Here is a 24,832-nt window from a genome sequence, read left to right on the forward strand (position 1 = left end):
TGTTTGGAGATTTCTAGAATACTCTCCCTCTCATTGTAATGATCAAATCCAGGAATCAAAACATCCATTTGTAAAACTCAGCTCCACTAATTAATTTATTTATTCCTCATTTTATGAATGTAAAAGAGACTTCTCCTGCCGTATTAGTGGTGAGATCAATTAATATATAATAGTGACAATTGAGCTAAATCAGTCCTATTAATCATCAGCATTAATTATTTAAATAACCAACCCCTTTCATTGCCTGTATTAACTGATTTGTTCTGATAACTGATACCACTTACTGCATACATTAGCTTAATTAATTGGATTAATGAGCAGTAATTAAAGCCCATTATCCTTTATTTTCCCCCAATGCATGTTTAAATCTGAGCTTCACCTTAAGGGCCTCAATCCTGGGCCAGAGTGAAGGGTGAGCCCTGTAGGAGAAGGGGTGGGGAGAGGCTGCCATCCTGCCCAACCCTGGCCCTCTATCATGATGGTGGTCTGGTCCTCTGCAGAGGCTGGTCTGCTCTCTGTCCCTGTCTGTTCCCTTGGGCCTTGAGGCTTGGACATATATCCTCAAGTGGAGATGTCCCCAACCTCTGCCACCTGCCTCTCGGCTTTTCCCCTGCCCCCATCCCTGGCTCCTACCTTCCCTTTCTGAAGCTCAACTTCCTCAACTGTGAAGTGGGCACATTATCACTATCTCCCCAGAAGGGCTGTGATGACCACATGAGAAGGAGGGGTGCAAGGTTCTCCTCTTGCTGCCCCAGCTTCCACCCATGGAGATCTGCCACCCTCCCACCCTGCCCCTCCTGGGAGACTGAAGTTCTTTCCCTTTTTTTTTTTGAGATGGAGTCTTGCTCTGTTGCTCAGGCTGGACTGCAGTGGTGCAATCTCGGCTCACTGTAACCTCTGCCTCCCGGGTTCAAGTGATTCTCCTGCCTCAGCCTCCTGGATAGCTGGGACTACAGGCATGTGCCACCATGCCCAGCTAATTTTTGTATTTTTAGTAGAGATGGGGTTTTGCCATGTTGGCCAGGCTGGTCTCAAACTCCTGGCCTCAGGTGATCCACCTGCCTTGGCCTCCCAAAATGCTGGGATTACAGGAGTGAGCCACTGCGCCCAGCCTCTTTCCTTCCTTCACTCTTGTCTTCACTCACCCACGGTAGAGAAGCAGCAGCCACCTGCCTGCTCTGAGCTTCTCAGCCCTTAAAGGCCCTGGGCAAAGAGAGCTGGGTGGAAAGCCCCGTCTCTCCCGGGACACCAGCCATGGGGGCTGTGGGATTCTCTGCCAGGAAGACTCTTGGCTTTATCCCTCCCCCACCCCTCAAGATGGGCCACCATTGTACCCTGAACATCCTGCTCGCTTTCTACCGTCCGGAGCCCTCAGTCTTCCTGAGTGGGCTGGGGTGTCCAGCAGGAACTCAGGATGGGTGACAGCCCTGTAAGGAGAAGGCAGAGCAGGGGCCATTCTTCCCAGGGTGGGAAGGGTGGAGCTGAGGATTCTGGGCCCTGAGAGCTGCCACTCAAGTCTCAAAACCTGCCCAAGAAGAGCAAAAAGAAAAGACATCTACTGAGCGCTGGCGGCTGATGGAACGCTTGTGATCTTGGAGCCCCATTTTACAGGGGAGAAAATTGAAGTTTGTAACTTGACCCAGGGCACGCAGCTGCTCAGACTAAGACCAGATGGCCTGATGTCTAATTCTCTGCTCCGTTCCTTACATGGGTGGACTCCCCCAGATATTGGGAGCCACTTCCGGGTGGAGAAGAGGAGAAGCTGGGGAGGGAAGGCAAAGAAACAAACAAAAAAACAGCATTTCACCAGAGTCCAGAACCAATGTCAGGAAGAAGAAATAGGGTGGAGCCTGAGAGGGCCCTCGGCTGGGAGGTAGGAAGTGGTGTGGCTCTGGGCAAGTCCCTCTCGTCAGGCCTCAGTTTCCCCTTCTACAGCATGAGTAGCTCCTGTTTACTGGTACTTGCTTGGGCCAAGCCCAGACATATCCCCACCTGACATATCCCATCCCCACAGTGACCCTATGAAGCAGGTGCTGTCACTGTCCCCAATTTACTGATGGGGAAACTAAGGCTTGGAGAGGAAAAGGAACTTGCTGAAGGCCACACATGCAGTGGGCCTCTGAGCTACCGCTGTACCTGACCCCTAGCCTCCCCAGCCCTTACCCCACGCAGGTCCAGCAGCCCGCAGGGTCCCCTGAGGGTTTGGGGGGATGTGGCTCCAGCTAGGGGTAAGGGGGACAGCCCATCCTTCCCAAGCCAGCCCAGTTCCCACAGCCCAAGTCATCCGGGGGTCTCAGGGACTGTGAGAAAGTCTCCACAGGAAATGAGAGCCAGGAGCAGCTGGGCCTCTTCGGAAGACAAGGACCAGCCGCCCAGAGCCTGAAGAGGCTGCACAAACGGGGCCCACCACGACCCCCTCCCCTGGTAGGTAATCGCTACCAGATGCCCGGCAGCTGACGTCACTCTGCAGGGCTGAGAGGGTCGTGGGACTCTGGGGAGAGTTGGGAATTCTTGGACTAGAATCAACATTCCAAAAGGAAATGGGGTGGGGGGGAGTATCCTGGCCTGTTCTCTGTGCCTGGCACCAGGGCTGGGGCAGGGGCAACACAGGGTGCCCCTGGTTCTCAAGTTCCCATTTCCTTCAAACAGCCCCTTGGAAGTGAAGGGTGGGGCTTGGATTTCTCAGTGGGAGGCAAAGGACACTCAGATGAGGTACTAAAAAGTGACAGAACTGCAGTCAGATCCTCCTAAAAGTTCAAGGCTGCAGTAAGCTATGATCGAGCCACTGTACTCCAGACTGGGCAACAGAATGAGGCCCTGTCTCAGAAAAATATCAAAAATAGAAAAGATCCTCCTAAAAAGAGGTCTTTAAAATGCGGCTGAAGGCCAGCAATGGCTCCCGTTTTGCTCAGAGCTGAAGCCAGGTCCTCACTGGGCCCCTCCAGAACCTACGTTATCTGCTTCCATTTCCAATCCAGCCTCCCAGCCCAGCCCCTCCCTGTCCTTCTCACCTTGCTGTGCCCTGGCCACACTGGTCTCCGCTGTTCCCCAAACATGCCACCTCAGGGCCTTTATACACACTGCTCTCTTGGCCCGGTATGCTCTTTCCCAGATAGCAAGATGGTTTGTCCCTTCATGTCCTTTGTTCAAACATCACTTCCTCACTGAGCCTCTCTTTCTGGCTAACCTTAAATTGGCACCACCAATTTAAAGCCACTCCCCACTTTCGCCAACCAATTCTAGAGCTGATTTTAAATTTTCTCAGTAACAGCCAAGCACGGTGGCTCATGCCTGTAAACCCAGCACATTGGTAGGCCAAGGTGGGCGGATCACCTGAGGTCAGGAATTTCAGAACAGCCTGGCCAACAAGGAGACACCCCGTCTCTACTAAAAATGCAAAAATTAGCAGGGTGTGGTGGCAGGTGCCTGTAATCCCAGCTCCTCTGGAGGCTGAGGCAGGAGAATCACTTGAACCCAGGAGGTGGAGGTTACATCATGCCATTGCACTCCAGCCTGAGGGACAAAAAAAAAAAATTTATTGTACTCTTTCTTTTCTAGTTGACTGAAGAACTAATCTATCTTGTCTATCATCCATCTCCCCTGTCCTGGAATGGGGACTCCATGAAGGCAGGATTTTGTCTGCCATGCTCACCACCATCTCCCAGAACCTAGAACGGTGTCTGAGGCATAGCTGTACCTCAGTCAGTATGAAAATGAGTATCATTCCAATTTAACTAACTGCATCATCTCAAGCAAGTTATTAGCCTCACAAAAATCTCAGTGTCTTCATCGGTAAAATGGGCTCCTTTCCGAGGGGTCATGGGAAGTCATACTAAATAATGGTAGAAAAAGCTTTGAGATTTTTACTTGCAAGAGGGGAAATGTGACCTAGTGGTCAAGAGCTTGGGCATCCCAGCACTTTGGGAAGCCAAGACGGGCAGATCACTAGGTCAGGAGATCAAGACCATCCTGTTCAACATGGTGAAACCCCATCTGTACTAAAATTTAAAAATTAGCCTGGTGTCGGGGTGCGTGCCTGTAGTCCCAGCTACTTGGGAGGCTGAGGCAGGAGAATCACTTGAACCTTGGAGGCGGAGGTTGCAGTGAGCCAAGATCACGCCACTGCACTCCAGTCTCGAGACAGAGTGAGACTCCATCAAAAAAAAAAAAGAGAGAGAGAGCGAGCTTAGACTTAGGAGCTAGTCAGGCCTGGGATCAAATAGTCAAGCCTGACACCCAATATCTCTGTGACCCCAGGAGAGTCCCTTCCCCTTTCTGAGCTTCAGACTCCTCACTGGCAAAATAGAGTTAAGTAGAGGCGCCCACTTCACAGGTCCCATGAGCTAGACAACACCTGTCAGGTGCTCGCTGGTTCTCAGCTAATGATCGTGCCTGGTGGGACCCTCACCTGACAATTCCAGTGTGGGTGGGCATGGGGTAGGGAGTGCTGGGGCTTCCTGTCCCTCTCCAGGCCCCTGTTTCCTCCTCTGTAAGATGGATTGAAGCGAGAGGGTGCCTCTGGGACCTGCAGAGGACTGAGGCTCCCTGGGAGGCAGAGGGCAGGCTAAGCTGGTGCTTTCCTTTCTTTTGGGAGCCAAAGGCCCCTCCTCCCTCCTTCCTCTTCATCCCCATGATCTCAGCAGGGAACAGGACACCAGGAAACCCCTGCAGCCTCACCTCTTCCCCTTCCTTCCTCCTGCTCCAGGTGCACCCTGCCTCCCCAGGGGTGGGGGAGGGACACTGTCTCCCCAGCTTAGGCTGCTCCCGGTACAGCCAGTGGGACAGCCCCCTCTAGACACTCAGGAACAGGGCCCCCAAACTTGCTTACTGGCAATTCCCAAATGTTCTCCTCCCTAAGCTGGATGGATCCTCAGAGACCATATCAGGCCCAGACTGGGGCAGGGCTAGTCTGAGATCTCACAGGCAAGGCTGCTCCCCTGACTCCAGGGCACAGGGCTGAGGTTCAGGGACTCCTGGAAGAAATGTTCTACAGCCTCTGGGGGGCAGATGGAGCACTGGGTCCTGGGGCAGCAGAAGGGGGCTCAATCTGGGCTGCTAATCCCATCCTCCTCAGGACACTCCAGATGCTGGAGGGGAAGAGTCTCTCCATTTTCTTAATCAGCTCCTGGCCAAGTGTGATGCCAGAGACACTGCTAGGCCCACCAGGCCTCTGTCCACAGGGGAAGAAAGCTTGAGCTGGGTTCTGGACTTGGCATTCTCAAGGTTTCTCAAGAAAAGACCACCTTTCTTAGCAGCCCTGGCCCTTCTGGAGAGGAATGTGTTGCCCAGGTGTTAAGAGCATGGGCCAGGAAGCTGGGATTAAACCCTGGTTCTGACACTCACTGGCTGTGTCAAACTCAGCAGGCAAACCTTTCTTTCCGTATTTATAAAAGGGGGGTGATAGCAGTACCTCTCTTCTGGGGCAGTTGGGTAGAGTAGATGAGCAGATGCCTGGCCTGCGGGGACAAAGTTACACCCAAAGAAAGCTGGCTTGGAAAAGTCCCTGATGCTAACCCCACCCCCGAATTTGTCAGTTGCCCCAGGGGTGCAGATTTCCTCCTTCGACCTCTCTTGCTCCCCGCTGGCCCTCCCCAAGCCCAGCTCGATCACTCACCCTCGGGACCCCAGCGCGGGGCACCTTCGGCCCACGGCAGTCATGCTTCCCCCGCTGTCGCAGCCTGCAGCCCGGGACCTCCTAAGCCCAGCTCTAGCCTTTCTCAGGCTACGGAGCTGAGGAGTTCAGAGCCGGACTCCGGGGGCGGAGACTGACCTGTAGACCACGTTCCCCCCCCAGACACGCCCCTACGCCCCTTGCCTGGCCCAGCTCCACCGCCTACTCCACCAGCAGGGAAAGACGCTCCAGCCTCAGACACGCCCCTCCGCCTCCGGTCTCGCTCCGCCTCCTCCCTGTCAGTCAGTGTCGGGAAGGCCGCGCCCCCGAGCACACCCCGCCGCCTCGCCCACCGGGTTCCAAAGCTCGCTCCCCAGCAGCTCTCCGCGAAGCCTGGGTAGGCCACGCCCCTACACACGCCCTCAGCTCCGCCTCGCCTCGCCCCACCCCACCCCGCCCCGCCCCGCGCCCGCGAAACTCGGCTTCCCTCGGTAGGAGGGGCCAGGCTCCTGCTGCAGTCTCCTACCTGGAGGTGCCTTAGAACGCCCCAGGACCCATCAGGCCGTCTCCCCTACATACAATCCTTGGTCCTCTACGCCCGAATGAGGCCGAGTGTAGGAGGGGATGGCAGAAGGCAGCCAGGGATGGTGGAAAATGTGAGTTTTATTAATCGTAAATAGAGGATTCCCATTTACCGAGTGCAGCGTGCCAGCCACTGTGTTGAGATTTTACAAGTATGTTATTCTTGAATCCTCACCACAACCCGACCAGGTAGGTGCTATTGTTATGCCCATTTATCAGATGAGAAACTGAGGCTCCCAGAGAGGAACAGATGTGTCCAGTCATGCAGCCGGTAAGAAGCAGAATCTGGACTGGATTCACCCTGTCCCTTTACATAGTTCTGCTGCTCAGGGGTCTAGGCAATCACAGCTCAGAGACAGAGGCTGTGCTTGATGTCTCAGGAAAAAGCTGCTCAAGAAAGTTACCAGAAAAAAAAAAAGGTCCCAAAACTGGCCCTACAATTACTTTTGCTCAGAGGGCTTTTTTTCTTTATTTCGACAGGCACATGTGACTGGTGTGGTTGAGACAAAGGCTCTGAGGATCCAAAACCTGGGGACTCCTTTGGCTGGGATTGAGGGGTCTCCTGGGGTGTGAAAGACATGGCTTTAAGGTTGAGAAGGTAGTGAGTCCAATGCGTGCTGTGTAAGTGTGCAGCCTCTGGAGGCAGGCAGATTCCTGCTCAAATCCCAGCTCTGTGTAACCTTGGCTGAGTCTGTTTCCCAATCTGTAAATGGGGTTAACAATTGAATCTTTGTTTTTTGTTTGTTTGTTTTCTTTTTGATACAGAGTCCTCCCCTGTCGCCCAGTTGGAGTTCAGTGGTGTGATCCCAGCAAACTGCAACCTCCGCCTCCGAGGTTCAAGCAATTCTCCTGCCTCAGCCTCCTGAGTAGCTGGGACTACAGGCGCGAACCACCACGCCCTGCTAGTTTTTGTATTTTTAGTAGAGACGGGGTTTTACCATGTTGGCCAGGCTGGTCTCAAACTCCTGACCTCAAGTGATCTGTCTACCTCAGCCTCCCAAAGTTCTGGGATTACAGGCATGAGCCACTGCACCTGGCCTTAATGATTGAATCTTTTACGGAGCTTTCAGTGAGATATTTGTTTTGATTAAAAAAAAAAAAACAGTAAAAATGCTTACTAAATGGGAGGTATTGTCTTATTATCACAATTTGTATTTTTGCCTGAACTCAACTCACCCTATAACCAACTTAAGCCGATAAATGGTTTTCTAGACTAGGTGGAGGTATTTTCCAGAAGAAATAATGGTTGCGATTTGGGTGAGGGGGTTCAGGGTAGGGGTCTGGTGACTGGGTTTTGGACCCAGCCAGTAGCTAAGGGTCCATGCCAGATGCTGACAGGGTTTTTTGTTTTTTTTTTTTTTTTTGAGATGGAGTTTCACTCTTGTTACCCAGGCTGAAGCGCAATGGCATGATCTCGGCTCACTGCAACCTCCACCTCCTGGGTTCAAGCAATTCTCCTGCCTCGGCCTCCCGGATAGCTGGGACTACAGGCGTGTGCCACCATGCCCAGCTAATTTTTGTATTTTTAGTAGAGACGGGGTTTCACCATGTTGACCAGGATGGTCTCGATCTCTTGACCTCGTGATCCACCTGCCTCGGCCTCCCAAAGTGCTGGGATTACAGGCATGAGCCACCATGCCCAGCTGCTGATGGGTTTTGAAGGCAGGGGGTCTCAGTTCACATGGTGGCTTTGTCATTAGTAAATGTGCACCCTGACTGAGGCAGATGACATTACCCTCTGAATTTTAGCTTCCTCATCTATCCTATGGAAACAATAAGAGTTTCTCCTTGCCATCTTTCTTTTGCTGATTACAAGTGAAGGGTTTAGGGCAGTGCCTGTTCTACAGTAAGCACCTGGTTACTGTGTAGGGTTTTTTGTTGTTGTTGTTTTTGTTTTTTTGTTTGTTTGAGACAGAATTTCACTCTGTCACCAGGCTGGAGTGCAATGGCCTGATCTTGGCTCACTGCAGCCGCCACCTCCCGGGTTCAAGTGATCCTGCCTCAGCCTCCCGAGTAGCTGGGACTCCATGCACACACCACCACGCCCAACTCATTTTTGTATTTTTAGTAGAGACGGGTTTCGCCATGTTGGCCAGGATGGTCTCTATCTCTTGACCTCACGATTGGCCCACAGCAGCCTCCCAAAGTGCTGGGATTACAGGTGTGAGCCATGGTACCCGGCCTTCTTTTTAACCCAGATGTGTACTGGGTTAAAAAGAAAACATCCCTGCAGGTCCTGCTGTCACCAGCCCCTGGGCACCTACCTTTCTGAGTGCATGTCCCTGGGAGGTCTCTCCTCTTCTATGTCTGCTGTGGGGACCTCAGGCTTTCCAATGGGGTCTGCCTCCACTGCTGAAGGGTTGGGTTCCATTGCTGGGGTGTCCTCCAGGGGACCATTGGCCTCCACCACCACTTCCTTGGCTGCCTCCAAGCCTGGGGGGTCGGGCAGACCTCGGGGTACCAGGTTGGGCTTGGGGCCCACCTCCTGGGCCTGCTGGGCAGCCTGTGAGTTCTGTGCTTTCTTGTTGCTGGGGCGAGGCATGGTGCCCATGTGGCTGTACATGTCACTGGAGCGGGCATAGGCTGGGGGACTCTTGGGCACTGTCACCATGTCATCCTGCGTGGCTTCAAAGGTGTCAGGCTCCAAATGGGACTGCCTACTGACAGGAGCTGAGGACCGCCTCAGAGTGAAGGACCGAGGGATGTTGGAGAGACTCCCAAAGCCCTTGAACTTGAAGAATTCTAGAAGAGGGGAAGGGAAGGAAAAGGCGTTAGTGGCAATGTTAACATCAATAATAATAATGAAAAACTCCTGCAGTTTCACTCAGTGAGGGGCTGAAGAGGGCTAGGGGCTTCCTGGACACCCCCTCTCTTTTTTTTTTTGAGACGGAGTTTCGCTCTTGTTTACCCAGGCTGAAGTGCAATGGCGGGATCTTGGCTCACCGCAACCTCCGCCTCCTGGGTTCAGGCAATTCTCCTGCCTCAGCCTCCTGAGTAGCTGGGACTACAGGCACGCACCACCATGCTCAGCTAATTTTTTGTATTTTTTTTTTTTTTTTTTTTTTGAGACGGAGTTTCGCTCTTGTTACCCAGGCTGGAGTGCAATGGCGCGATCTCGGCTCACCGCAATCTCCGCCTCCTGGGTTCAGGCAATTCTCCTGCCTCAGCCTCCCGAGCAGCTGGGATTACAGGCACGCACCACCGTGCCCAGCTAATTTTTTTGTAATTTTAGTAGAGACGGAAAGGTTTCACCATGTTGACCAAGATGGTCTCGATCTGTTGACCACGTGATCCACCCGCCTCGGCCTCCCAAAGTCCTGGGATTACAGGCTTGAGCCACCGCGCCCGGCCAATTTTTTGTATTTTTAGTAGAGATGGGGGTTTCGCCATGTTGACCAAGATGGTCTCGATCTCTTGACCTCATGATCCACCAGCTTCAGCCTCCCAAAATGCTGGGATTACAGCCGTGAGCCACCGTGCCCGGCCCTGGACACCCCTTCTAATTGTCAGCACACCCCCAGAAGTGGTATAAGATGGGAGCTTTGGAGTCACATAGCCCTGGACTTGAATTCCTGCTCTTTCACATCCTAGCTGTGTGTCCTTAGGCAGGTCACTTGACCCCTCTAAGCTAAGCCTCATTCTCCACATCAGTAAAATAGAGATTCTAGCACCTACCCCCTAGGGCAATGTGAGGATTAAAGAAAAGCCTAGGCCAGGAGCAGTGGCTCACACCTGTAATCTCAGTACTTTAGGAGACCGAGGCGGGTGGATCATCTGAGGTCAAGAGTTCGAGACCAGCCTGGTCAACATGGTGAAACCCCATCTCTACTAAAAATACAAATAATTAGCTGGGTGTAGTGGCAGGTGCCTGTAATCCCAGCTACACAGGAGGCTGAGGCAGGAGAATCCTTGAACTCAGGAGGCGGATGTTGCAGTGAGCTGAGCTCACACCACTACACTCCAGCCTGAGCAACAAGAACAGACTCCATTTTAAATAATAATAATAATAATATGGACTAGTGTGATATCTTAGAAAAAAAATAATAGGCCAGGCACGGTGGCTTATGCCTGTAATCCCAGCACTTTGGGAGGCCGAGGCGGGTGGATCACCTGAGGTCAGGAGTTCGAGGCCAGCCTGCCCAACATGGTGAAACCCCGTCTCTGAAAAGTAATAATAATAATAAAGGCCTGGCACAGTGGCTCACACCTGTAATCCCAGCATTTTGGGAGGCCAAGACGGGTGGATCACCTGAGGTCAGGAGTTTGAAACCAGCCTGGTCAACATGGTGAAACCCTGTCTCTACTAAAAATACACAAATTAGCTGGGTGTGGTGGTGCATTCCTGTAATCCAAGCTACTCGGGAGGCCGAGGCAGGAGAATTCCTTGAACCTTGGAGGTGGAGGTTGCAGTGAGCTGAGATTGTGCCACTGCACTCCAGCCTGGGTGACAAGAGTGAGACTCAATATCAAAAATAAAATAAAATCTTATCTGGGTGTGCTGGTGTGTGCCTATAATCCCAGCTACTTGGGAGGCTGAGGCAGGAGGAGAGTTTAAGCCCCCGAGTTCACGGTTGCGCTGCACTATGATGGCACCACTGCACTCCAACCTGGGCAACAGAGCAAGAGCCTGTCTCTAATAGTAATGCTTATTTATTTATTATTTTTTCTTTTGAGACAGAGTCTCACTCTGTCACCCAGGCTGGAGTGCAATATCATGATTTTAGCTCACTGCGACCTCTGCCCGCCAGGTTCAAGCGATTCTTCAGCCTCAGCCTCCGGAGTAGCTGGGATTATAGCGTGCGCCACCATGCCCGGCTGATTTTTGTATTTTTAGTAGAGATATGCGTTTCACCATTTTGGCCAGGCTGGTCTCGAACTCCTGGCCTCAAGTGATCCACCCACCCCAGCCTCCCAAAGTGTTGGGATTACAGGGGTGAGCCACTAATAACAACGATAATTTAAAAATTTCTAAAAATGATTCTGCATCTACCAAACATGTGCTGCATGAATTCTCAACATAACTCAGTGACACAGTTTAATCTCCCATTTTCCAGATGAAAAACTTGAGATTCAGAGCAGTGTAATGAATTGAGGTCATGCTGCTGGTAGGTGGAGCAGGTATGCGTGTTTTGCGGTTATGTGGTGGGGGGTGTTCCAGCCAGCCTCTGTGAACCTGGGGTGGGGGTGGAATGAGGAGGGGGTTGTTGTGAGCCAGAGGGTCGCACTGTCTGTGGTTCTCTCCTTCCTGTCAGCTGAGCCCAGCTCCTGACTCAAGAGGCACGGCTGGGGTGATACCATCTCCTGGTTTCCGCGGGGGTGCATATGAGTTCCCTACCCCCTGCCCCCAGCTGTGGGACCGTCCCTTCTCACCACCACCAACTGACTTCCCCACAGCCTCCAGATGAGCAAAAAAGAAAAAACTCTGGCATTTTCCACTTCCTCAGCATCCTCCACCTCCTCAGCTGCTCACACCAGCGCTGGGATGCAGGTAGGATGCCCCCAGTTGAGGGAGGAAACTGAGGCCCAGGGATGGGGAGGGACTTGCCCAGGGTCATATAGCAAGGCCATGGCTGAGCCTGGACTCAGGCCCAGGGCTCAGCACAGCTGGGCCAGTGCTCAGGGGCTTTCTTTAGCCCTGCCGGCCCCACTTGGTTGTTGCCTTGGCCTCCTGAGAAATGTGGTCAGCAAATGCTGCTGCTCTGCCCTTCCGCTGCATGTGGTGGGGGTGGAAATTGCATCAGTTGCCAAAGGGAGGACCCTCAACTGCCTTCTTTCTCAGCACCACTGGCTTTGCCTCCTAGGCACCATGCTTTTGTAGGAGATAGTCAGAGGCAGGAGGGAAACTGAGGCCCAGACTCCAGGGACTGGGATTGGGCCTGCTCAATAGCCCATGTGATCTCAGGCAAGTCTCTGGGCTTCAGCATTGCCCTCTGTGAAATGCGCTCACAATCTCTGCCCTTTATACCAGCTGTCCTTCACCCTGGTGGGGTCAGATCAAAGGTATCAGTGGACAGAATTTGCTGAAACTGGGACGGCCAGACACAGGAAAACAGAGCAGTGGGCGAGTGTGGCCCTCACCCTGGAGCTTGGTTCTAGTCGCTCTGGGCTCTTTCCCCACCAAAGGGTTGGGTCCCAGGCGCACTGCTGTCGGGAATGTGGGACACCTTCCCATGATACCCCTATCCCCTGCCACCCCAGTAACTCCCCACCTGTGAGCCCAGCCCTGGGGGCAGGGGGATGGAGTGTTCGAAGACCTCCCCTGCCCAGCTGTGAGGTCAGAGACAGCTAGAGACACAGTGGACTACAGAGATTGAGAGACACTGTGGGGAGACAAAGAGACAGAGACAAGAGAAGCTCGGCGATGGAGCACAAAGTCAGTCAGAGAGAGAGACAGATGCTGGGCCAGAGTGACAGCCAGAGAGCCACAGGGACGCCCAGAAGCAGAGATGTCTGCAGAGAGACAGAGACAGACAAAGAGAAACAGAAACAAGACCAGCACAAGAGGATCGCTTGAGCCCAAGAGATTGAGACCAGCCTGGGCAATAAAGTGAGTCCCCCAGTCTCTAAAAAAGAATAATAATTATTATTATTTTATTTTATTTATTTACTTATTTTTTGAGATGCAGTCTCACTCTGTCAGCCAGGCTGGAGTGCCGTGGTGCGATCTCAGCTCACTGCAACCTTTACTTCCAGGGTTCAAGCATTTCTTCTGCCTCAGCCTCCTGAGTAGCTGGGATTACAGGTGTGTGTCACCATGCCTGGCTAAGTTTTTGTATTTTTAGTAGGGACGGGGTTTCACCATGTTAACTAGGCTGGTCTTGGAACTCCTGACTTCAGGTGATCCACCCGTCTAGCCTCCCAAAGTGCTGGGATTATGGGCGTTAGCCACCGTTCCCAGCTAAAAAAAAAAAAAAAAAAAAATTAATTGTGCCTGTAGTCCTAGCTACTTGGAAGGCTGAGGTGGATCACTTGCTCCTGGGAGGTCAAGCCTGCAGTGAGCTGAGATTCTGCCACTGCACTCCAGCCTGGGTGACAGAGAGAGACCCTGGCATCCAAAAGTAAAAAAGAAACTGGGAGGGCAGACACAGGAAAACAGAGCAGTGGGCTAGTGTGGTCCCACAGAAATGAGACAGCGATGAAGAAACAGATGCAGAGAGAGGCCCAGGGGAGAGCCAGGGATGGAGGACAGCGCAGACGGCACCCCGCACTCACTGAACTTTTTGCTGGCCTTCTTGGTCCCCTCTGTCATCCTGGCAAGTCGTGTGAAGCCCTTGGCCAGCTCGAAAGTGGCTGCTGGAGGCGCTGGACGTCAAGGTTGAGGTGCCTCTCCCACCTCCCCTTCCCCTTTCTCTCGCCCTCTCACTAACTTCCTCTGTGTATTTTTAAACCAGCGAAACTCCCACAGCCCCAACCTCCCCACCCTCTCTGCAGGGGGCGGGGGCTGGGGCTTCCCCTAGCCCCGGCCCCTGTGGGCTGCCTCCTCGGGGCTCAGCAGCAGGACATGGGTCAGACCGCAAGCCCAGGGGACCTGGAGGGTCTAAGGAGCAAGCCGCAGGTTCTGGGAATGCAGCCCAGTGGGCTGGGGGGCCACTGGGGACCTGCCAATAGCTGTCAGGGGGCCTAGTGGTCAGGCTGGGAAGGTGAGGGGAGTCAGACCTGTGTGCGGGGCGGTTGCTTCTCAGCCTCCATACCCAGGAGGGGACTGGCAGCCGCAGACTGGGGAGTGCTGTGGTCGGGCCTGTGGACTCTGGGCCACCCAAGTCCAAGTTCCGCTTTTGGCTGGCCATTTTGCTACAGTGCAAATGTCCTCCCTGTGATCAGGGGGTACTGGCAGTGCCCAATTCACATGGTTCAGCAATTGGTGCAGGGCCTGGCACAGAATCCGTGCCTGCCAAAGCACAGTCACCCTTTCCAAGCTCACAGGGAGATGTCATCATGTGCTCCACTGCACCCACTGGACAGAGATGGTGAAACTGAGGCACAGAGAGGCAGAGGGGTTCCCCCAGGTAGCACAGCTGGTTGCTGGCCCAGACTGGGTCACAATGCTCCCTTCTAGGCCCCTTAACCCACGGGCTGGTTCCTTCCCACCCTACAAACTTCCCATGTGCATGTTCAGGTGGGCAGGACTGAGATGAGGAAATGAAACCTCCCCTCTGAGGGTCATTCTGGACATCTGCAGAGGGTGTCAGTGGCTGCTGGGGCTGGGGCAGGGCCTAAGCCTCAGTGACCTGATTTCTAGAATGGGGAGAATTGTGAGGTAGGCAGCCAACCTGCAGAGGTTCAGTGTTTTATCCTGGACCCCAGGCTGGGAGAGTCCACTGCCATCTGATAGGGCACTTCCTGCATCTTCCACTAATAGAAACAGCCCCAGAGTGGGAACGGTGGCTCACACCTGTAAACCCAGCACTTTGGGAGGCCAAGTCAGGTGGATCACCTGAGGTCAGGGGTTCAAAAGCAGCCTGGTCAACATAGTAAAACCTGGTCTCTACTAAAAATATATTTAAAAAAAAATTAGCTGGGTGTGGTGGCATGCACCTGTATTCCTAGCTACTCAGAAGACTGAGGGAGGAGAATCGCTTGAACCCAGGAGGCAGAGGCTGCAGGAAGCGGAGATCTTGCCACTGTACTCCAGCCTGGGCAACAGGGCAAGACTCTGTCTCAAAAAAAAAAAGCAGAGGCAGAGACTGGACAGACAACCTAGTGTCCTAACTCCTGGTTGGTGCCCCAGCAGAAAACAGAGGGTAGGTCCCAGGCTTCTCTCCCAGGAGGCAGTTGCAGCGGGACTTGGGATAGCTGCCAAGGCTGTGCTGCTTCCCAGCCAGGCCTGCTCCTGACTTGCTGTGTGATCCTGCACAAGACACTTTCTCTCTCTGGGCCAAAGTTTTGTCATGTGTGAAATGGAGCCACAGCAGCCTCCACTTACTGGGGTTGTTGGGAGGATGACAGGGGCAAACGCTGGTCCAGGCCAGCACACCGTGGGCCTCTGTGAGCCCTGGCTGGGGTTGCTGAGAGATGGGCACAGATAAGGGGGAGACTGGCACAGGACAGGGAATCCTAGCAGACAGGCACCAGGCAGGAGACCTGGGAATCCCCACCACAGAGATGCTGTGTTGCTGCGGCAGAGGAGCCACCTCAGTGCTGGGGCTGGTCCTGCTCTTGGCCCAGGCGCCAGGGCAGTTTCTGGTACCCCTAGGAGAATGAATAGGGCTCAGTGTGGCGGCTCCACTGAGCTCAGAGCCCCCTTTGTGCTGCCTGGAGTGGCCGTTAGGAGTGTGGCCAGGGACCTGCCGGCGGGTGGCTGTCCTGCGGGGTGCTCTTCAGCTTGCACTGGAGGGCAGGGCAGCAGGCCCGAGTTCCTCAGCCCTGAGCGCCTGAGCACTTTCCTGCCTCCAGGCCTTTGCTCAGGCTGGCCCCACACCACCGGGAATGCCCTCTGCCTTCCCGCCTCAGTCTTTTACATCCTTTACGTCCCTCCGGGCTGGCTTGAGCTATGTTGCCCCCAGGATCCCTGAACTCGTTTCTTTTTTATTTTATTTTATTTTATTTTAAGATGGAGTTTCACCATGATGGCCAGGCTGGTCTTGAACTACTGACCTCAGGTGATCCACCCACCTTGGCCTCCCAAAGTGCTAGGATTACACGTATGAGCTACAGTGCCCAGCCCTTTTTTTTTTTTTTATTTAATTGAGACAGAGTCTTGCTCTGTCAGCCAGGCTAGAGTTCAGTGGCACAGTCTTAACACCGCAACCTCTGCCTCCTGGGTTCAAGCAATTCTCCTGCCTCAGCCTCCCAAGTAGCTGTTACAGACCCATGCCACCACACCCAGCTAATTTTTTAAAATTTATTTATTTAGTTAGTTTTGTTTATTTATTTTTTGAGACGGAGTCTCACTCTGTCACTCAGGCTGGAGTGCAGTGGCATGATCTCGGCTCACTGCAACTTCTGACTCCCGAGTTAAACAATTCTCTGCCTCAGAACTCCTGAGGAGCTGGGATTACAGGCACCTGCCACCACGGGCAGCTAATGTTTTTGTATTTTTAGTGGAGATGGGGTTTCACCATCTTGGCCAGGCTGGTCTTGAACTCCTGACCTCAGCATCCACCCACCTTGGCCTCCCAAAGTGCTGGGATTACAGGCGTGAGCCACTGTGTCTGGCCTTTACATTTTTTTAGTAGAGATGGGGTTTTACCATGTTGGCCAGGCTGGTCTCCAACTCCGGACCTCAAGTGATCTGTCCACCTCAGTTTCCCAAAGTGCTGGGATTACAGGCATGAGCCACCATTCCCAGCCCCCTGCTCTCACTTCTGTCCCTTATCCTTGCCCCTCTTCCTCAGCCTGTGACTCAGGCAGGGACAGTGTGGAGGTCCTATGGAGAGGAGAGAGAAGATAGTCTCATGGACAGGGCAGGTTCTACCAAGAGTTGGAGGACTTAAACTTCATAGTCAAAGGCATCAGGCCCATGCAATCCTGGGTTCAATCCCCACCTCCATGACCTTGGGCAAGTCATGTCACCTCTCTGAGCCTCTTTTTTTTTTCCCATCAGTAAAATAGGATAAATATAACATCCCTCACATGCTCTCATGGCAGTGAAATGAAATATTTATACCAAGACTATCATTTTGGCTTAATTCCCTTGTGTGTTTATTTGCGTGTTCCAAACAGACCTAAAGCCTTCTGAGAGAGGACAGGGCCTTACCCATCCACATTAGCCCCCTTCTGAGTGAGGACAGGGATCATGGGTGCCCCATAGATGCTTCTCTTCTCCCTCCGTGGATCTGGCACTGGGGAGTGTGGGATGATGGCAAATGACCCTGGGCTTTGAGAATAGAGACCTGGCTGTGTACCTTGGGGCAGGCAACACCAGTCTGGGCCTCAGTTTTCCCTTTTGTAACTTGGATAAAATAATAGCAACCCCCAACAGGGATGCTGGCGAGTTTCAGGGAGGCAACATAAGCCAACCCCGGGCTAGGCACTGAGTCAGTTCCTGGCTAGTGTGGGCAGAACGGTGATTTTTTTTTTTTTTTTTTTTTTTGAGACGGAGTCTCACTCTGTTGCCCAGGCAGGAGTGCAGTGGCGCAATTTTGGCTCACTGCAACCTCTGCCTCCCAGGTTTGAGGGATTCTCCTGCCTCAGTCTCCCAAGTAGCTGGGATTACAGGCATGCACCACCACTCCTGGCTAATTTTCCTAATTTTAGTAGAAACGGGGTATTGCCATGTTGGCCAGACTGGTCTTGAACTCCTGACCTTAGGTGATTTACCCACCTCATCCTCCAAAAGTGCTGGGATTACAGGTGTGAGCCACTGCACCCAGCCAACTTCTGTGATTTTAGAGGGCTGTGGGTCTCACATGGCTGTTCTCTGCCCTGTGCCCCCACTATCCAGTTGCCCCACTGTTTCTTCAGATGCACCAGCAGCCAGGAGCAGCCCAATCCATGAAACCATCTTCTCCTTCCGTCCTATGCTTCTCATCTGTCCGTGCTCAGAGGAAAACAGGGGGTCCAGACCGGGGCCAGACAGCTGTCCAGCACCTCCCTTTCCTGCGCTGCCCTCACCTTCTCTGTTAAATGGCAGTAGGACCAGTGGCTCTCTCAGGCAGACATCTACTGAGGACTGGCCACTTGCCCAGCCTTGTGCCAGCTTAGCCGATCCATGGGAAGCAGGAAACATTTCAAGTCAGTGAGAAATCACTCACTTCTTCTCACTTCCACCTGGGTTTTGGCAGCTTGTTGATCTGGGGCCCCAGACCCGGGAAGCCTGGGTAGCCGGGCAGCCTTCTGATGGGTTTCCAGCCTCTCCTGCCTCCCTTGCCTGCCTGCATTCCACAGTGGGGACTGAGGGCCTGAGGCCCCAAGGGTGACGGGCGGATGTTGGGGTTCAGACTGGGGATGGTGGGGTGTAGGTGACAGCTCCACCGGAACTTCTGCTAGGGCCTCTGCCCACAGGATGTGACTTAGGGAAGGCTCGTGGGAAACGGCAGGGCCTGGCCTGAGCTGTAGTCAGATAGTGGAGGCCACATAAGCCCACCGCAGAACCCTGCCCACCGCAATACTGTCCCTACCGGTGGCTCCACCCATGGGCCAGATGGGCAGGGCCCTGAGATGGGGAAGTGTTGGGGTTTGTGCCAGACTGACCTGGTTCAAATACCAGTATGGTCACTGGACAGCTGTTTGACCCAGGCCAAGTGATGTCATCTCTGAGTCTCAGTATCCTGATGCGTACAATGGAGGTGACAACAATACTCATATGGTTGAGTGACAATTGAGATAATTCCCATAAAGTGCTTGGACCATTTATTTTCCCTCAGTAAGTTGTCATTACCAAGATTGCTCTGTTCTCCCTCTTTATCCTCCCCACCTCCAATTTAGCTAACAGCCTCCTGCTTCTAATAAAGAGTGTACCCGTGAAGCCCACTGCACACTGCTCCCTGCCTAAACCCCTCTGTGACTCTACACTGCCCTCAGGAAAGGGCTCCTTTCTCCTCAGCCTGACCCTCAGGCCCCTCCCTGATAGGGCCCTTCCCCAGAACAGGACCTCTTGTGACATCAAGGTCACTAAAGCCATTCCTGCCTCCTCCTAGGAGGCTCTGAGGCTAAGCAGTGTGGGGTGAGAGCTGGGAGCCACACCGAGGGCTTATTGCAGGAAGAGAGGGTACTGAGGGTATGGGGGAGTGCAGAATCAGCACAGCACCGCTCTAACTGCAGGCAGGCTTGGGGGGCGGGATGTGAACTGGAAAGAGCCTCAGGGGTCACTTTCAGGTTCTTCCGGGACAGACAGAGGCCAGACAGGGGACCAGGTCTCAAGATCCACCAGCAGAGGGCTGGAGAGGAGGGGGCAAACTGCAGCCGGGCAGAGGCAGAAAAGACGGCTTTGCTGGAGGCTGGTCCTTGGGCAGAGCTGGAGGGGGAATCTGGAGACCACTGGAACCAGGAGGATGGGGGCGGAGGGAGAAGGGATGGGCGCAATGGGGAAGGGAGAAGAGGAGGGTGAATGGTGAGCTTGCACCCTCATATAAGGACAGCAGGTCTCCCGACTGCTCTCCTACTGGCCCAACCGCAAATGGCGTGAATCAAGAGAGTCCCCTTCACACTCAGACACCCAGGTCCGGGTCCCAGCTTTGCCGCCGTGTGACCTTGGGCAAACGACCTCACCACTCTGAGCCTCAATGTCCTCTTCGGCAAAATGGGTTAGTGATCCTGACTATGGGGCAATTGATCCCGGATTCGGCGGGAACGCCCAGCACTCTGAGCACACGAGAGAGCTGAGAAAAATGGCAGCTGTTTTTTGCGATTATTGACCCAGGGCCAGACCAGCTCTGGCGCTCCTCGGCGGAAGCGGGAATCCTGCGGGTCCCATACCTGCCCCCCGAAGAGCCGCGCTCCAGCAATAGAGGGCCCGGGCGTTGCTTGCTCGCCGTCTCCAGTGCCGCCGCGCCCCCTGGCGGCCGTCGGTTGCCATGTCAACGGCGGGTGGCGGGGACCGGGGGAGGCGGCGGCGGGGGCAGTTCTTTCCTCCCAGGGCCGGAGGACGCTCCCTCCGCGCCTCCCGCCTTCGCCTCTCGGGGGGGCACTCCGAGCCGAGGAGGAAGGGGCTCTCCACGGCAGCGGGCATGTGGGGGTAAACTGAGGCACGCGGCGGGGCGCCCGCAGCCAGGTGCCGAGCGCGGGGCCCCACCTCCGAAGGCGGAGGAGGGGCCGCGGGCGGTGACGCGCCTAGGGCGGCCGGCGGACAGCGAGCGGGCGGGCGGGCGGTGGCGGCGGCGGCAGGTGCGGCCGCGGAGGGTGGGAGGGAGGAGGGAGGGGGCGGGCGGAGGAGGAGGGGAGGGCGAGGCAGGGCACCTCCCCCTTTATAACGCGCCCCCTCCCGGGCTCTCGGGCCACCTCCTAGTCGGCTCTTCCCGTTTCGCCCCCTCGCCCGGCTGCCCCGGGCCCGCGCTCGGGCCCGGCCAGGGAGCCCCCAGGCCGCGGCTCGGGGGTCGCCCCCCCGTCCGCCGCCCCGCGCAGCCCGGCGGAGGCGGCGCCGTCGGAGGAGGAGGAGCAGGGCACTGCGGCTGGCCCCGGATCTGGCGCCAGAGCGGCAGCAGCTTCGGCAGCAGCGGCGGCCCGGGCCAATGCAGCGGGACGCGCCGCCCCGAGCCCCAGCCCCGGCGCCCCGGCTCCCCGCGCCCCCGATCGGGGCCGCCGCCAGTAGTGGCGGCGGCGGAGGCGGGGGCAGCGGCGGCGGCGGAGGCGCCTCTGCAGCTCCGGCTCCCCCTGGCCTCCCGGGAACTACAAGTCCCAGGGGGCCTGGCGGCGGGCGGCGGGCGGAAGAGGCGGGGTCGGCGCCGCGGGGCCGGAAGTGGCCGTGGAGGCGGAAGTGGCGCGGCCGCGGAGGGGCCTGGAGCGCGGCGGCGGGACCCGGAGCGGGAGCGGCAGCAGCGGCGGCTGGGGGCGGCGGCGGCGCGCTGGAGGCGGCCATGGCAAAGCAGTACGACTCAGTTGAGTGCCCCTTTTGTGATGAAGTTACCAAATACGAGAAGCTTGCCAAGATCGGCCAAGGCACCTTCGGGTAAGGCTGTGCCCCTCGGGGATGGGAGTACTGGGCTTGCACCCCGTCTGGACGCCGGGGACCCGGTTGGAGGTGGTAGAGAAACCGCCTGTCTCTGGGCTTGTCCACAAGTCTCTAGGCCGTGCCGCACCCCGCCCGGGCCTGACGGAGCCGGCTGGTGGGGAGGAGCCTGAGGCCCTTGGTGGGGGGCGGGGAGGGGCTGCAGAGAAGTGACCGTCAGGGGAGTGGGATCTCTCCAAGAGACGCCCAAGTGAGGAGAAGGGACTGAGGGGAGAAAGCAGAGGCTCTGAACGAGACCGGGTGTCGGGTACCGCGTGGGGTAGCCGCGTGTTCTGGGTACCCGGTCCAGCGCCGCCCGGGAGTCTTTTGCTGCTGCCCCTCCTCCTGTAGTGGGGGAGGGGCGGGCCCTGCGGAAACGGCCTGATGAGCTCTCTCGGGTCTCCCTTTCCGCCTGCAGGGAGGTGTTTAAGGCCAAGCACCGCAAGACCGGCCAGAAGGTGGCTCTGAAGAAGGTGCTGATGGAAAATGAGAAGGAGGGGGTGAGTACGGATCGGGCGTGCGGTCTAACTACCCGGGACCCCGGGTTGGCTTTCCACCCTGCTGCTTCAACGAGTCTCAGGTTGAGATTCATTTTGTTTGTAGCAGTTTAGAAATTTCCAAGGAATTTGGCCTCCACCCTAAAACCTAAATGCTTCATTGTTAGGCAGTTATAGTTGAGGCCGGGAGGGGGAGTTAATGTTTGCATCGTGTGCACACGAAGTTAGGAAGCCTTTAAACACCTCTTTCTTAGTGTTATATTTTGCTTAATGTAAAAGAGATATATGTGCATGGTTTTTGGAAGGTGACTAATAATTATTTAACGTATTTAAAAGGAGCAGTCCCTCCACTGCGTCTTAGCTCTAGTATAGTTTCCCATAAACCTTCATTTTCCTGCTCTAGCAAGGACGTTTTTAAGTCATCATGTTTGTTGCCAACAAAACACCCGTAGAGCTCAAGTTACAGGCTGAAACCGCGGAGCATTTAGTGGCTAGTAGCAAAGTCCTGCTGTTTCAGTTTGTAGTCTGAAACCATCTTTTTGAGGTGTGTGTGCCCCTGCTATACCTATTTTACAGATAAGGCTTTTGAGACAGCTGGTTTCAGAGCACGTGTTCTTGCTTTGTCTCCCAGCTTGTCTCTGAGTATAGAACCCAGAGCTGGGCTCTGTACTGTGCTTTCTCCTGACCACTTCCCCCTCTCCCACCCAGTTCCCCATTACAGCCTTGCGGGAGATCAAGATCCTTCAGCTTCTAAAACACGAGAATGTGGTCAACTTGATTGAGATTTGTCGAACCAAAGGTAAGTTGTTTGGCTCTTGTGAGAAGATGACGCTTATAGCCTAAGGTTTTGTTTGCAGAGTTGGAACTGGACACACCTAAACTGCCTCTTCTTAACCCAGATGGACCCATGGTGACTGCTTTCTCTGGTCCTCTGTCATCATAGCTGATGCTTCCCCGGGGCCTGCCACAGCACCTGGCCCAGAGGAGGCACTCAGAAAATATTTGGCCAGTGAAGGAAGGAACAGACGGATGCTCTGGAGGGCATGGGTGTCTGTGGGTCGGGGCAGGAAGAAAGAAGCTGATTGTGGGAAAGTGAGTTGGGTGTGCTTTTCTTGACTTTTTCTTCCTTCTGCTATTCCTGCCTCAGCTTCCCCCTATAACCGCTGCAAGGGCAGTATATACCTGGTGTTTGACTTCTGTGAGCATGACCTTGCTGGGCTGTTGAGCAATGTTTTGGTCAAGTTCACACTGTCTGAGATCAAGAGGGTGATGCAGATGCTGCTTAACGGCCTCTACTACATCCACAGGAACAAGGTGGGGGCCAGAGCTGGGAGGAGGACCCGGGCTGGGGCTGGCCTTGGTTCCCACTCCTGCGTGGATGTGAGTGAAGAAGCCACTCTTGCCCTTCCTGCAGATCCTGCACAGGGACATGAAGGCTGCTAATGTGCTTATCACTCGTGATGGGGTCCTGAAGCTGGCAGACTTTGGGCTGGCCCGGGCCTTCAGCCTGGCCAAGAATAGCCAGCCCAACCGCTACACCAACCGTGTGGTGACACTCTGGTACCGGCCCCCGGAGCTGTTGCTCGGTGAGGACTCCCGAGCGGGCCGAGGGGGGTGAGGGCCAGGCATCCACCTGGCCCCCACCCCCAATGCCAGGGCTTCTTGAGCTGCCGGCCCTGGGGCATCGAGCCTCAGGAGGCCCTCGGGCTCAAGGGGCCCTCCTGGTGCGCTCTTCTTCCCAGGGGAGCGGGACTACGGCCCCCCCATTGACCTGTGGGGTGCTGGGTGCATCATGGCAGAGATGTGGACCCGCAGCCCCATCATGCAGGGCAACACGGAGCAGCACCAGCTCGCCCTCATCAGTCAGCTCTGTGGCTCCATCACTCCTGAGGTACGGGGTCCACGGGGTACAGAGATCCAGGTCCCCCGGCAGAGGGGGAGTGGGGAGTGGAATGGAAGGAGCACTCCTATCTGGAGGGGAGGCTGGTTTGGGGACAGGGCCTGCCCTTGAGAGCCACACAGGCTGTGTGCCAGTCTCGGTTCCCTCACCTTTTCTGTGGCCTTGGCAGAGCATCTGAGCCAGCGCTGCATTTCTCTTTTGTGAAACAAATGTAACGTGTATCAGGGTTGGAGCCCATATTCCAGGTGATGTGGGTAAAAGGGCCTGGCACATGGTATATGCCAATCTGTGGTGGGCACTGATTCTCCTGGGAGGGGTCGAGTTCTCCCTCCAGTTGCAGTCTTAGAGCCTCCGAGTGGAGCAGGTATTTTAGTCCTTTTAGGCCTTGACCAAGGGACAAGCCACACACTCCTGACCAACTCCACCTCTCTCAACATCCCTTCCAGGTGTGGCCAAACGTAGACAAGTATGAGCTGTATGACAAGCTGGAGCTGGTCAAGGGCCAGAAGCGGAAGGTGAAGGACAGGCTGAAGGCCTACGTGCGCGACCCGTATGCACTGGACCTCATCGACAAGCTGCTGGTGCTGGACCCTGCCCAGCGCATCGACAGTGACGACGCCCTCAACCATGACTTCTTCTGGTCTGACCCCATGCCGTCCGACCTCAAGGGCATGCTCTCCACCCACCTGACGTCCATGTTTGAGTATCTGGCACCGCCGCGCCGGAAGGGCAGCCAGATCACCCAGCAGTCCACCAACCAGAGCCGCAATCCTGCCACCACCAACCAGACGGAGTTTGAGCGCGTCTTCTGAAGGCTGGCGCTGCCACTAGGGCTGCTGTATTCTGCTATGTGACTTGCGTCATGGAGACGGTGGGGCATTTGAGTTTCTGTCTCTCATGCATATTTTATTTAATCCCCACCCTGGGCTCTGGGAGCAGCCCGTTGAGTGGACTGGAGTGGAGCATTGGCTGAAAGACCTGGAGGGCACCAGGGCTCTCCCATCTTGCTCCCTGGCCTTCTGGAAGGTGCCCAGAGGGTGGGAGGAAGAGCTCACCCACCAGTGACTTTTTCTAAGAGCTCCCAGCATGATGGAAGAGGGGACAGGTCCTTCACCCATCCCCAGTCCTATTCTCTGGCTGTGAACTCTGGGGACAGGGCTGGCCTCAGGAGTGGGCTGTTTTTGGCCTTGCCCTCAGAAGCTGTGGCTGGCACAAACTCGGTTTCTTCATCAGGAGAATTTGATCATGTTTCTTTGGTTCCGTTGTTTGGAGACATTCCTGGACACAGTTTGTTCAGTTAGAATTAAAAGTTGAGGTTTTTTTTCCTCAGGAGTTGCTGTGTGTTCTGTTCTGTGCTCACGCCACCAGCTCTTGGGCCTGACCATTGGGGCATGATTGTCAAGTCACTGGAGGTCTTGACTCTTTGTCTCTCAGTTTATGTTCCCGTACACAATTGCGAAGGACCTTTGTCTGTTTTTCCTTTTGGGTGCCTTCCAGAACACATCTCAGGTCCCTGGTGAGGGAATTCTGGCAAGGGCCTGCTGTGAGCTGTGACTGCAGTGGCGACCCAGGAGGGCAAATGACTGGAGTGACAATTGGACCTGTCACCTGAGAAGGATGGTTCCTCGGACTGCTGGGTAGAGGGGACTGGGGCAGGC

At 55.0% G+C, this 24,832-nt stretch overlaps 2 protein-coding genes and 1 long non-coding RNA gene across 9 annotated transcripts in view; 2 read left to right on the forward strand and 1 right to left on the reverse strand.

The window, feature by feature from the left end:
• Nucleotides 1-18,607, forward strand: part of LOC118144441 (uncharacterized) — a 29,615-nt gene extending 11,008 nt beyond the window's left edge. For 2 of the 4 annotated variants that reach the window (XR_004729253.3, XR_013519041.1), the window contains 3 exons: nt 11,248-11,311; nt 11,588-11,681; nt 17,597-18,607. This is a non-coding gene — a long non-coding RNA (uncharacterized LOC118144441). Of the gene's footprint in view, nt 1-6,114; nt 6,268-6,958; nt 7,028-11,247; nt 11,312-11,587; nt 11,682-17,596 lie in introns of those variants that run through there. The other 2 variants (XR_013519040.1, XR_013519042.1) reach the window with 2 other exon arrangements.
• SH2D3C (SH2 domain containing 3C) overlaps nt 1-20,462 on the reverse strand; it is a 47,952-nt gene extending 27,490 nt beyond the window's left edge. Inside the window, exons 1-2 of one of the 4 annotated variants that reach the window (XM_035258464.3) lie at nt 19,550-20,462; nt 8,458-8,935 (exon numbers count right to left, since the gene is read on the reverse strand). In XM_035258464.3, the coding sequence (XP_035114355.3) occupies nt 8,458-8,935; nt 19,550-19,802 (731 nt within the window). In that variant the 5' untranslated portion in view covers nt 19,803-20,462. Of the gene's footprint in view, nt 1-3,011; nt 3,514-5,614; nt 5,720-8,457; nt 8,936-13,405; nt 13,547-19,549 lie in introns of those variants that run through there. The other 3 variants (XM_035258467.3, XM_035258512.3, XM_035258503.3) reach the window with 3 other exon arrangements.
• An 80-nt stretch (nt 20,463-20,542) lies between these two features.
• On the forward strand, nt 20,543-24,499 carry CDK9 (cyclin dependent kinase 9). The gene is made up of 7 exons (XM_078328180.1): nt 20,543-20,738; nt 21,196-21,277; nt 21,983-22,073; nt 22,422-22,588; nt 22,689-22,860; nt 23,017-23,165; nt 23,621-24,499. Exons 1-7 carry the CDS (start codon nt 20,647-20,649, stop codon nt 23,984-23,986), a joined length of 1,119 nt encoding a protein of 372 aa, XP_078184306.1. The 5' UTR covers nt 20,543-20,646; the 3' UTR covers nt 23,987-24,499.
• The last annotated feature ends 333 nt before the right edge of the window (nt 24,500-24,832 follow it).

This window comes from Callithrix jacchus, chromosome 1 (genome assembly GCF_049354715.1).
Source record: "Callithrix jacchus isolate 240 chromosome 1, calJac240_pri, whole genome shotgun sequence".
NCBI lineage: Eukaryota > Metazoa > Chordata > Mammalia > Primates > Cebidae > Callithrix > Callithrix jacchus.